Raw genomic sequence first — 12,985 nt, 5'->3', positions numbered from 1 at the left:
CCCCACTGGGTTGGGAGCGCAGTCTGAGGTCCCCTGTCAAGCCCCACTGGGTGGGGGGTGCAGCCTCAGGTCCCTGCTGATGGTTTGTTAAGGCTGGTTAGGGGAACTTGGCCTCCACTGTGGGCACAGCCATCTTGTATTACGAAAACCCCTCCCCCTTGGCTGTGGGTGCCGCCATCTTTGTGACAGTGTGATGGTCAATTTGCATATTCCCTCTTTATTAGATTGGATGTGGAACATGAAACAAAAAATAAATGAACAAAACAAACAAAGCAACTCATAGGTACAGACACCAGGTGGGTGGGCACAGAGGGAGGGTTGAGTAGGGGTCACTGCCTGTGGACACGAGGAAGTAGGCTTGGGTGGCGAGCATGACAGAGCTCACAGTTGCTGACTTTGAGCCCTGCACACCTGAAAGCAATGCCATTAACCAAGGCTGCCTCAATCAATTAAATGTAAATGCATCTATGAATCAGCGACTGAATGAAGAAAGAATGTTCTCATGAATATTCAGATTTCAAACAGCCTCCAGTGTGGTCCAGTGGAGGGTGCCTGGCCCAGGGCCGGCTGCCCAGACCCAGAGTTCAGGCCTCTCTATTGTTTCCCACGGCCGGGCTCTGACCTGGGCCTCTGGCTTGCAGGGGGCCGGGGGGGAAGGCGGGGAGGAGCTCTGACCTGGGGCTCTGAGATGGGCCTCTTCAGATGGGATGGAAGTCAGCGTGGCTTCGAGAGACGTCCTTTCACTTTTGCTTTCTCCCTTTGAGAAGCAAAATAGAGATTGTACGTGACTAAGTCACATAAAGATGAAGTTGAATGTAAGATACAACGCAGTTTTTCATTCCATCATCAGATCAGTCACCTGAATTGACCCTTTGCTTATGACACAGTGAAAATAATCATTTCTGCCCAGGAATGAAAGATCAGCCGCCCTCATGCCCTTGCAGCGCTGGCCACAGGCACACTCCGTCCGGCAGGAGGTTGCCGCCCCTCCCAGGGCGCCCCTTCCTCCCGGGTACACCTTCCTCCGGGGCCTGGCCCTCCTCTCTTGCAGCCCGAGGCTTGTCCTGGTCTAGGTCTTTATGGCACGAAGGTAAAATGACGGGAGAAGAGAGTGTTCAGTGCCTTCACTCTGTGCTGCTGTCTTCCCTGCATGACCTCCTGCGCCCCTCCCTCACCATTTGTCTGACTGGCATCTCACAGTGCACGCCTGAGAGTGTTCCTATGAGGAGAGAGGAGAGCCGGCTCTGGGAGGACATGGAGAGAGGGCTCCTTGGTGCTCCCAGTGCAGCAGGGGGAGCAGACACACAACATGTCCCTGCAAACAAGCGCTCTGGGGGTGAGACGATGCTGTAGGACAGATGGGAAAGGTGCCGTGTTCCAGGCTACGGGGTAGAGGGAAGGGGAGCACCCTCTCAAAAAGGAGGCAACTCTCCATTTTACAAAATGATGGGATTTTCTTTGCAGATGGACGAGGCAGAGAAAATAGCCCAGGCAGCGAGGCATGGCCAGTGGAAGCCTGAGGTGTGACTGCACAGGAGGAGGGCCGGGCGGGAAGGCGTGCGGAGGAGAGCAGGGAGCAGCAGGGACGTGACTGAGGGCGTTAGGCCTTGTTGTCTGATGTTGTACACAGACACTGTGTGTCAGAGACGTTTCTAACTTGGAGGCCAATTAACCAGATGACTTAATTGAGGCCTCACAATAGCCATGTGTGTTGGACAAAGCGGCTGTTCTTAGGTGACTGGCAGGCCAGCGAGAGGCGGGAAAGGCAGCGACCCCTGGTGCATTTCAAAGCAGAGACAAAGCCGCTCCAGCAGGTGCTGTCATGTCGGGCGCGACGCTGCCACAGACATTCCGTCCTGGCGCTGTCTGATTCTGGGGGACGAGAGGCGGGCTCGGTGAGTGGAGGTCACAGTTCTGATTTAGCTGTTATTGGTAAATGTGAATTATCTAAAACATTTTGGTTCGAGAATTAAATATTTAAATGACACTTTAAAAAATACAATGTAAACTGATTGACTCATTCATAGATGTTTTCTTATTGGGCTTGACCCTCTGTTTGTGGTTAGAATACTGTGGTTAGAAGTGTTGTTTCAATGTCTAGGAGGTGTCTCTGTGGAGGAAAACATGGTTTTAACTTTGTCATGTTTAACATTCAACATTTGCAACTGCAGAGAAACTGTTCTTCCACATGTTCATGGAAAGAGTCGGTGCAGCTGATTCCTCAAACATGACAAGGTCTGAGTGTGACTGACGGCACCCAGGGCCACCGGGGGGCCTCCGGGAGCACCCTCCTGGGTCCAGTCCAGGCCCCGCTGGGGACCCCTGTGTGTGCAGAAGCTTCCCCCCTCCCTCCGCCTCCTCTCCGCCGCCCCTCCCCCACTGGGAAAGCTGACTCCTCATGACGCTCCTCCTGTTCTGAACAGCAGGCCTCTGCCTGGGGTCTCAGGGCTGCGTCCAGGAGCAGGGTCCCACCCCGGCTCTGCAATGTGCTGGCTGTGTGAGCAGCCCTCCTAACCGGCCCCTTCCCCCGGGAGGGTCAGCAGGCGGGCACGTGGCTCGGCGCAGCATTGCTGTCAGCTGCGTTGTAGCTGCTGTTCTGTGCTCTGGGGGAACATAACCATGACTTCCCCAGGAAAAGCACAGACCGGTGAGCCGAAGGGACGGACCCGGCTCGACATCCGTGACAGTGTGAGTTTGTAAACACAGCCCACGGACAGACAGTAGTGCGGGGACGGCCCGGCGAGGGGACGGGAACGGTGGAGGAGTCCATGGGGTCGGGGGGGGGGGTTGGGGGGAGGGGGCATCTATAATACTGTAATACTTTCAACAATAAAGATAACTAAAAAATAAATAACGTTTAAAGTGCCGATTAGAGCAGTGGTTCTCAACCTTCTGGCCCTTTAATACAGTGCCTCATGTTGTGGTGACCCCCAACCATAAAATTATTTTCGTTGCTACTTCATAACTGTAATGTTGTTACTGTTATGAATCGTAATGTAAATGTCTGATATTCAGGATGGTCTTAGGCGACCCCTGCGAAAGGGTCGTTCGACCGCCGAATGGGTTTCAACCCACAGGTTGAGAACCTCTGGGTTAGAGAGAAGGCCAGGGCCCCTCTTCACCTTCCCATTGCGAGGAGCCACCGATAACTGAAAGGGACAGCAACCTTCCTACGGCCAATGCCCAGTCGTCTCGGTGGTTTCCGGGCTCCAGGCTCCTCTAATGGAGTCATTGGCCCTGCGCCTCTGGTCCCTGACGTGCAGCTGCTTGCACTTGACCGCCTCCACCCGCTTCTCCCCATGGGAGCATGATGACTGCTCTGACCTCATGCAGCTCTTTAGGTGAATCTAGTGAGGAATTCATAGAGGTTCTGTAGACAGTGGTAAGTGACTGGTGATCATATAATGATCACTTCGGGCTTAAATCCGTTATAGAAACACAAGTGATTAATACTAATTGTTAGGTCTGATCAAATAATTGAATCGATGTCCCTCCCCTGGGAGCTGACCTTCAGGCCACTTTACAATGGACACTCCACTCGCTTAGACCACATCCTACTTGCTGAGACCGTTACCTCTCCCCTCCAGACTTTCCCAGAATTCTCTGCCCAGAAAAAGCCCTCATAGAGTCATTTAAAAACTTCTGACTCCCCATCTTTGGGTGCTGGCACCATTTTGGGGCTCAGCCCATCTAATGCTGATGACCTAATAAATTCATGATTCTTCACCTTTTTGGCCTTGTGCGTTCCTCCTTCGGTGACCCTAACATTTGGTACTGAAACCTGAGAGGGTTCCATGAGGATGGGAGCCATCGCCCCAGCTTCGGTCAAGTTTGCTACTCGGAGAGCAGTAGGCAGAGGCAGCTCGACCTGGGTTTACCTCTGCATCCTACTCGGGTGACTTCATTGCTGGCCTCGATTAGGCCTCCCTCCCATATGGACCCTCCCGCACCAACCAAGGAGGACGCCAGATCGGGAATCTCTCCTCCTCCATCGCTGGCCCTCCATCCCACGCCGGCCAGTCTTCTCTAGGTGAGTGACTCCCACAATTCCCCTCGTCTCGAGTCTTCTGCCCACTCTCTCTCACCGACTTCGCAAAAGTCCTAGCGCTGGGCCAGAAGGCTCCTCAGACATTCGGCTTTGGGTCCTTCTGGATTGGGGACGCCCAGTCCAGGGGGTCACCTCTCGTTTCTTGTGGTGATTGGTTTAGCAGCGAGGACGCCTGCCCTAAACAGTCACCTTTGGATCTGTGGTCTGTCACTCACCCTTCCTCTCTCTTGGGCCACGCCCACTCCCTCTGCACACTCGCGGGGGAGACCATGCCCAACCACCTCATTTTTTTGTGTGACACTGTTAGACCACAACATAAGCTAGATAATAAGTCTCAATGGCCTGAAAACGGCGCTTTTAATTTTACCACATTGCACAAGTTACATAATTGCTGTCACCACAATAGAAAATGCTCAGAGGCTCCCTCCGTCCAGGCCTCTTTACCCTCCAGTCCCAACCTGCTCTCTCAGCCCTGCTGTACTCATCAGATCTTTCTCCTTCACTCAAAACATCACCCCACAACACTTCTGATTCTGAATCTACTTTTGAGCCAACAGACCACCGACCGCTACCCCTTTACACCTCCCTCACCTGCAGTAAGTAGATTCCCAAAACCCAGACCCTCCTAACCAGCAACCACCTTCTCCCCCAGCCCCTGAGAGCCCAAATCCCAAGAATGCAAGCTCCAAAACAGCCTTTCCCACCGAACACTCGCTCTCAGGCCATGCAAAGACCACCCTCAACAGCCTCTTCTATTCCTGCGCCCATTCTACCCCTGAGGGAGGCAGCAGGAACTGAGGGCATTGTGGTCAATTATGGCAAAATTAATGAAATCACTCAAGGCCCTGACGGAATCACAGCTCTCCTCTCCCACCTCACAGGGGCCTTATAGAAATTGACCACCTGAGACCCCCTCTCCAGAGGGTGCCCTTATTTTGAACACCCATTTTATAGCCCAAGCAGCCCCCGACATACTTGCAAACTTCCAAATATAGACACAAGTCCACAAACCCCTCAAAAGACCTCGTTAACCTGACCTTTAAGGTCTTTAATAATAGAGATGAGGAGACCCAAATCCAAAAACAAAGGCGAGATCAGGCCAAGCCTGAAGCCCAGAAGGAGGCCTTTCAGCTCCCAGCCACCGCTCTCATGAACCCCAAACGAAGTGCCAGTTCTCCAACCGAGAGTAAGCCAGGGGCTAAGCCCTCTATGGGCCCATGCTTCAAATGCAGCAAGGAAGGACACTGAGCCAAGTCCTGCTCAAACCCCCGCCTGGGCCCTGCCCAAGGTGAGGAAGGAAGGCCACTGGAAATCAGACTGCAGTCTGGCCTCTCCGGGTCAGGCCTCCGCCAGTCCAGCACGGCCGCCCTCTGGATCCGGGTTGGAGCTCCTAGACCTCCTGGGACTGGCCACCGAAGAAGCTGCCCAGGCCCCAACAGGGCCCCACAGACTTTCATCACCAGGACAGAGCCTCCGGTAACGACTGTGGTGGCAGGTAAGCCAATCTCCTTTTTAACGGACACTGGGGCCACTTATTCTGCCCTCCCCATATTCGCTGGGACCCTTGTCCCCTCCTCAGTCTCTATTATGTCCCCTCACAGCCATTAGTCACCGCACCTCTACACTGCATCTTACTAGATACCCCCATTCACTCTTTTCTTGTTCTACCTCAGTGCCCGGCCAGGGCCACCAGGCATCCCCTCATAAAGCCCAGTTGTCCCAAACCACAGACACCTGCCTCAGTTTCACTCTCTCACCCCCCAAGGCTGAACCATTCCTTGGACTGTAAATGCCTTATCTCCTCCATGACTGTCCCCTCCTCTAAACAGAAAATGGTCTCCTTTCTTGGGCTCGCTGGATACTTTCACCTCTGGGCTCCCAACTTTAGTCTCCCCCTGAGCAAGGGACCACTCACTGAGCCTTTAGATCCCAAGGCCAGCATTCTCACCCCTTTAATGCTCTAAAAAATCTGCTCTCACCTCAGCACCTTCTCACCCCTCCACCCTTACTTAACAGTCCGGCTACTATCAGAAGCTGAACTCATTATCACCCAAACCTTAGCATGGTACTCTAAGGAAAAATGTGGCAGTTTTAAATCTAAGTGGCTGGAGGCCTGGAAACTGCCTTCCTAGAACAGGCTGCAGGGCCTGCTCCATCTGCCCCCTCAGCCTTTTCTCCAGCCTCAATGCCTATACCTAATTTTCCAAAATCTTCTCTGGCAACTTAAAAGCTTTGTAGCAATCCTGGTTTAAATGATAAACATCTAAATATTTCAACAAGTTTTAAGTTCACCTGATTTTAGCTTTTGTAACAGAAAAATCTATAAAGTACATTTGGAACTGTTAATATAATGTCTTGTGATTTGTTAAAGGTATGTTTCTTGAAAGTGAGAATGTTCATAAATGTCAGTAAGAAATGCTGGCTGTTTACTTTTTTTTTAAAAATATATTTTATTGATTTTTTACAGAGAGGAAGGGAGAGAGATAGAGAGTTAGAAACATCGATGAGAGAGAAACATCTATCAGCTGCCTCCTGCACATCTCCTACTGGGGATGTGCCCGCAACCCAGGTACATGCCCTTGACCGGAATCGAACCTGGGATCTTTCAGTCCGCAGGCCGACGCTCTATCCACTGAGCCAAACCGGTTTCGGCTGGCTGTTTACTTTTTGGTTATCATTGGAAAATTCAGATTTAAGAGTTGACAATAGAAGGCATAAGGCATGGACATGCATACAGAAGGGGGAAAAAAAGTGAGTTAAAGTTGTAAGAATGTTTGTGAAAGTTGAAAGAAAAGGTTTGCGAAAAGTTGTAAGAAGATTTATGAAAGTTATAGAAGGTTTGTAGGGAGAAATGTTAAAAGGAAGTTATATAAATGACACAGGCCAGAAAACCAGGACAAACAGAACAGGGAAACTGAGATAGTAAAACAGCTGTCTGTAGCCATCTAGAAAACCCTATCTTCCCTAAACCAAGGGCACTTAAGAGTAAATGATTTGAGAATAAACCTCATTTTGGTATGTTAGACTACAACTCTCCAAAAACGTGTCTCTTTCCTTGCACCAGAACATTTGTCATAATTCTTGTTCTTTTAGCTTTTGCCCCAGTAAGATGTAAATGTCTAAAACAGTCTGTCTCCACCAGGTTACACATCTTCCTTGTACTCAGAAGAAACCACCTCTCGATACCATCATAACGTCCTTTTGTGCCCAGGCCTCATCATCCCTTGGACCCCCAGAGCAAGGAGGATGGGCCCGGTACAGTGACTCACCAGCGCAGAAAGCCCCAGGTGCCCAGGAACCTCACCCCCAGGGTAACCATCCTCCCTTTCATATCACCAGCCAGGCAGCTTAGACCCCTGATTTTTTCCTCCGTAAAGATCACATCTAGGTCTCAGTTGTGTTTCAGCTCCAGGCCCAGAAAAGCAGCAAAACCAGACAAGTGACGCTGTGGCAGCCTCAGGACCAGCGTTTACCTCAAGTCACTCCACAGAACCGTTCTCGAGTCGTCACCAACCCGTCTCTTGGGGAAACCATGCTGCCGCCCCCTCCCCAGCCCACTGCTTTCAAAGTCCGTTCCCCTGAGATCCCGACATCCCCCTCAGCAGGAAGTAAACACAGAAGATATGATCCTTGTTCCTATTCCATAAACTGAAAAGGCTGGATGTTCGGTCTGATCAAAGAATTGAATTGACACCCCTCTCCTGGGACTGGCCTGTAGGCCACTTCACAAGGGACATTCCACTTGCTTAGACCACATTCCACTTGCTAAGACCATTATCTCTCCCCTCCAGAGTTTCCCAGAACCCAGACCTGAACAGAGAATTCTCCGTCCAGAAAAAGCCCACCTTTAAAAACCTCTGACTCCCTGTCTTTGGGGGCTGGTGCCATTTTGGAGCTCAGCCCATCTGGGTATCCAGATGACCTAATAAATTCATAATTCTTCACCTCTTTTTGGCCTCGTGTGTTCCTCCTTTGGCGACCCTAACACTAATGATAATAATAATAATAGTCACCTGGGAAGTCCCTACCATCAACTTTATGTGTACATCTTTCATTTGCTAACAAGGCTACCGAGCAGGCCTTCTCTCCATTTTGCAATGAGTAGGCTTAGTATTCACAACAAGCTCTGTCCAGAGCAGGGCCCTCCGCCAGGACAGTGCTGACATTGAGAATTGGGTAATTCGTGTGTACATCCTAGAAGTTTAAGGTGTCTCTAGTCTTAACCCACTAAGTGCCAGGAACATCCCTGTGCCTGAGCTGGACAACCAAGTGTCTGCCGACATTGCCAAGGCTCCAGGACAGCTACTCCCGACAGAGAACGCCTGGTTGGGAGAAGTTCCTGATCCATCAGAGTTTATAAGACCAGGGTGTTTGAGGTTCTCTGTTGAGACTAAATCATACAGTCAAGGTCACATCCACGAGATGACTTCATTTGGATGATGACAGAGGTGAAATCAACAATGAGAAGTCTTACTTGGTTTTCCAAACCCCAGTATAGTCTTCTGAACATTTATTATTCTGTTTTAGAGCAAATTGATACAGTATACATAAATCCCAAAGACAGACAGTACGTGACCCAGATGGTGGTGGGTGAAGCGTGGCACAGTCTTATGTACCACAGGGTCTGGCAGACCCATCACTAGATGAGGAATCTATAATAATTAAAGTGTAATATGCTAATTAGACCAGAGAGCCGAATGACCTTCCGGATGTCATTCTGGATGTCATTCTGGATGAAGCTGCAGAGGCGGTGGCCAAGGCAGAGGTGGTTAAGGGCGATCAGGCAGGCAGGTGAGCAGTTAGGGGCGATCAGGCAGGCAGAGAGGTTAGGAGCGATCAGGCAGGCAGAGAGGTTAGGAGCGATCAGGCAGGCAGGCAGAGGCGGTTAGGGGCCAGAGGTCCTGGATTGTGAGAGGAATGTCCATCTTCCAGTTTAGGCCTGATCCCAGGGGTTCTGGATTGCTAGAGGGTGCAGGCCAGGCTGAGGGACCCTCCTCCCATGCATTAATTTCATGCACCAGGCCTCTAGCCTATATCCTATATAATAATAGACAAACTTGGTAATTAACCGTAGCTCTGACATGCTTCCCATTGGCTAATCAGGGCAATATGCAAATTAACTGCCAACCAAGATGGCAGCCGGCAGCCAGGCAGCTGAAGCGAACAGGAGGCTTGCTTGCTCCAGTGATGGAGGAAGCCAAGGTTCCCTGCCTGCCGCTGCCAGCCTCTGAGCTTGCACACTAAGAAACAATGTTGCAATTATAGAAGTTAAACAAAACCCAGAAACCTGCTTTCAGCCAGCGGGGCTTCAGCCAGCAGGATCGCAACAGAGTTTCAATTATAGAACAAACGCAGATACCTGCTTTCAGCAGCCGAGGTCTCAGAGCTGCAGCTGGGCCTCAGAGCTAAAGCCAGCTCTCAGCTCCAGTGACAGCCATAGAAGGTAAATAATTCCCAGAATAAAAAAAAAAGAAAGAAAAAAAGGAGAGGTTGGGAGCTTCAGTCGCCCACCAGCCTGAAAACGGCCCTCAGCCCCTCACCCAGACTGGCCAGGCACCCCAGTGGGGACCCCCACCCTGAAGGGGGTGTGACCAGCTGCAAACAGCCATCATCCCTCATCCAGGCTGGCCAGGCACCCCAGTGGGGACCCCACCCTGAAGGGGGTGCGGGCAGCCTAAAAACGGCCCTCAGCCCCTCACCCAGACTGGCCAGGCACCCCGGTGGGGACCCCCACCCTGAAGCAACAAGATGGTGGTTAATTTGCATACTGAATGCCAGCGGCAGTGGGCAAGGCTGTCCGCGGTCCGGGACTGGATCTGTGACCCTGCCACGCAGGGGGCAGTGCTTGAGGCTGTCCGCGGTCCCAGGACCCGGATCTGTGATGCTGCCAGATGGGGGGCAGTGCTTGAGGCTGTCCGCGGTCCCTGGACCCGGATCCGTGACCCTTCCCGGCGGGGCGGCAGCTCACACAGGGGCGGATCGGCTGGGGTTGGGCAGGGTAGGACGCCTGGCTTCCACCCAGCCCCAGTCACTCTGGGCAGGTGAGCAGCGCAGAGAGCCTTTGGACAGGGGAGGGCGGCCTGTACTCCCCACATGGTGGTGGTGACAGCTCTGAGTGAGCAAGCGGAGCCTGCAGGCTGAGCTGAAGTGCCTGCAGGCCATCAGTGCCCAGGAGTGGCTGCGCAAGATCAGCCTCCTGGCCCAGAAGGTGCAGGATCGCAGGGACAGCCACCGTGGTGGGCCAGACTGACGTCCTCCTGGCCACACCACGGCGGTTTGCGGATCTGCAAAGCCAGAGGCCTCCAGTGTGCACATCCCCCCTGGCGTGCGAATATCCCCCAGCACACTGTCACTCTCCCACGCCTGCAACAGTTGCAAACCAAGGCGTGCACAAGTTCCCCCTGCCTCTCCACCACACTTCCATCAACCCAGCATGCCTAACACCCCCACAGGATGTGCACACATCCCCTCTGATGTGCTCACGTCCTTTGGAGAGTGTCTGGGTGTTCTGGGTGCTGAGGGTGGGCGCCTGTGAGATGACAGTGAGAGGGCGGAGTGGTGATGCCCTGTTCCCACGGAGGCCAGTGCAGCTATGAGATCACCTCTGGGGGGTTAATGTAGGTGCTGAGACGGGAGCAGATGCAGACAGACACATCTGGTGGGCGCGGGCGGCCCTCGCTGAGGTGCCTTCCATCAGCATTCAAGATCAAGAACCCAGAGGCGGAGAGGAATTCCGTCCTCTCAGTGAAACAGTGGGATAGTCGGGGCGACTGTAGAGGAGGAATGTGCACTTTGGGTGCCAGCACCCATGAGCGAAGGCTGCCCTGACTGAGCCTCGCTTGTTTGGGGCCTAGCGCACTCCTGCCGGGCAGCGGGTGACAGGACGTGCTTTTCCGAATTAATGAGAGAAAACGTTGATTCTCCTGCTGCCCACGAAGGTGGAAAGTGAAGTGGAGAGACATGTGGGGAGTGAGCGAGGTTCCCTGTCTGGGGGTTCCAAATCTGCTGTTGGCTTCTTTCACTGCTGACTAGAGATATACAGGGTGCCCCCCCAAAATGTATACACACTTTGAATACCTACTAATCCCAATGGTTTTAAGCATAAGAAAGAAACAACAATGGAGCTGTCATCTGTTAAAAGTGCAGGCACAGGCCGGCAGTCGGACATTCCCTGAGGGGTCTCAGATTGGAGAGGGTGAAGGCCAGACTGAGGGGCCCTTCCTCTCACCCACCCAGTGCACAAATTTCGTGCACCGCACTACCTAATATACAAATAGACTGAATGGTGGAACAATTGAACAACTGGTCGCTATGACTTGAGCTGACCACCAGGGATGTGCGCGGAACATGGCGAGCATCAGCAGCAGGCAGCAGAGCGTGGAACATGTAGGACATTGGTGGCAGTGGGATGGTGGAGCAGGTGAGCTGGAGCACCAGACCAAGGCGGGGCGCCGATCACTGTCATTGGGGCGAGTCTCTGGTGGTTACTGAAAATTCTTTGCTCCCGTGTGCCACAGTCCCACTGGGTGCTCATACCTGCTGCTGGCACCAGCGCCGCCACTCACACCCGCTGCCAGTGCCCAGCACCGGTCCCAATCGCTTGGTGCCATCAGCAGGTGCAAGCGGCAGCTGATGGCCCCAATCGCCCCTGAGAGCTTCTCTACCTCCCCCTGCTCCTGAGGGGCAATCCAGGCAGCAGCCGCCGCTTGCACCCACTGCTGGTGCTGGCCCCAGTCATCAGCAGGTGCAAGTGGGGTGGCACCGTCAACATGTTCGAGTGGTGGCAGTGGGAGTGGGGCTGCCAGCAGACAGGGGACCGGGGGCTGAGGCAGCAGGGGTGTGGAGGATGGGCTGAGACCCACCCTTGTGCACACCACAGCCTTGCAACCCACAGTTCCTTTCAAGGTACACGAATTCGTGCACTGGGCCCCCAGTGCTGAGAATAAAGCCCAGCCAGGAATGTAAGGGCATACCTGAGTCCTGGGCCGCAGAGGCGAGCTGCGGGGATTGGGGACTTGTTTATTTTCGTCGTCCCCTCCTCTCGGCCGCACCTTGTTGAATTTCATTGTCAGCGACTTGGACACTGGAGACGTGGTTCAGGAAACTGCTATTCTTCTGAGCCTGTCTTCAGGTAGAGAAATGTCCTTTGTTTTTCTTTTCATTACAAGCCAAGCCAATTAGTTGTTTAATCCGATTTTGTTCTGGGTAATTCTTGGAGGCAATCGTCAGGGCTTTGGCTTAAGAGCAGCAGGGCACGACTGCTTGGGCAATCTGATCTGTGTTTGTAGACTTGAGAGAGCCAAAATGCCCTGAGAATATTTATAAGTAGAGGATTGAATAAAACGTTATCCTTGATCTGAACTAAATATGATCAAATTGCTAACTGGTGTATTTTTTCTTTCTCATTATCCTTCTCCATCTATCTCATGTTAATCAAAGTAACACATGCAAATGATTAAAAAACTGGAGCATGCACAAAGTCCTACATTATAAAGCAGCAGGCACTCACTCCCAAGGGCCCAGCTCTAGTCCTGCCTGAGAAGTAGCTATTGTTTCTGCTTTCTGTCCAGGCGGCGTTTTTCTTTTTTCCAGGCATCGGTATTTTATCGTTTGATTAGATTAATGGGCTTCTTAGAAATATGATGAAAAGTGAGACCTATGGCTTCCCACTGTAGGCGCCAAAACGCCCCGCAGGTTGAGGAGCCTACACGGGAGTTAAGCAGGGCTGCTCAGCCAGCACCACCGGCCAGAGACTCAACAGAAACGTTTCTCCAGCGCTGGAGGCTGATGCCTGAGAGCCGGTGTCTGCAGGGCTGGTTCCCCCTGAGGCCAGAGGGAGGGCACTGTCCGCCTCTCTCCCTGTCCTCACACTGTCTCCGCGGGCTCGTCTGCACCCAAAGGCCCTCCCCCGGGGCGGTTGTCCTGGAGCGGGTCCCG

General features: G+C 52.6%; 1 protein-coding gene across 1 annotated transcript in view; it reads right to left on the bottom strand.

Annotated features, from left to right (window-relative positions):
* Nucleotides 1–12,279, bottom strand: part of CNGB3 (cyclic nucleotide gated channel subunit beta 3) — a 125,823-nt gene extending 113,544 nt beyond the window's left edge. The window contains exons 1-2 of the mRNA XM_059673042.1: nucleotides 12,022–12,279; nucleotides 676–757 (exon numbers count right to left, since the gene is read on the bottom strand). Coding sequence (XP_059529025.1) covers nucleotides 676–757; nucleotides 12,022–12,114 — 175 coding nt within the window. The 5' untranslated portion in view covers nucleotides 12,115–12,279. The remainder of the gene's footprint in view (nucleotides 1–675; nucleotides 758–12,021) is intronic.
* Nucleotides 12,280–12,985: the final 706 nt, after the last annotated feature.

This window comes from Myotis daubentonii, chromosome 17 (assembly GCF_963259705.1).
Source record: "Myotis daubentonii chromosome 17, mMyoDau2.1, whole genome shotgun sequence".
Taxonomy (NCBI): Eukaryota; Metazoa; Chordata; class Mammalia; order Chiroptera; family Vespertilionidae; genus Myotis; species Myotis daubentonii.
This window is presented reverse-complemented; position numbering and strand designations above follow the sequence as displayed.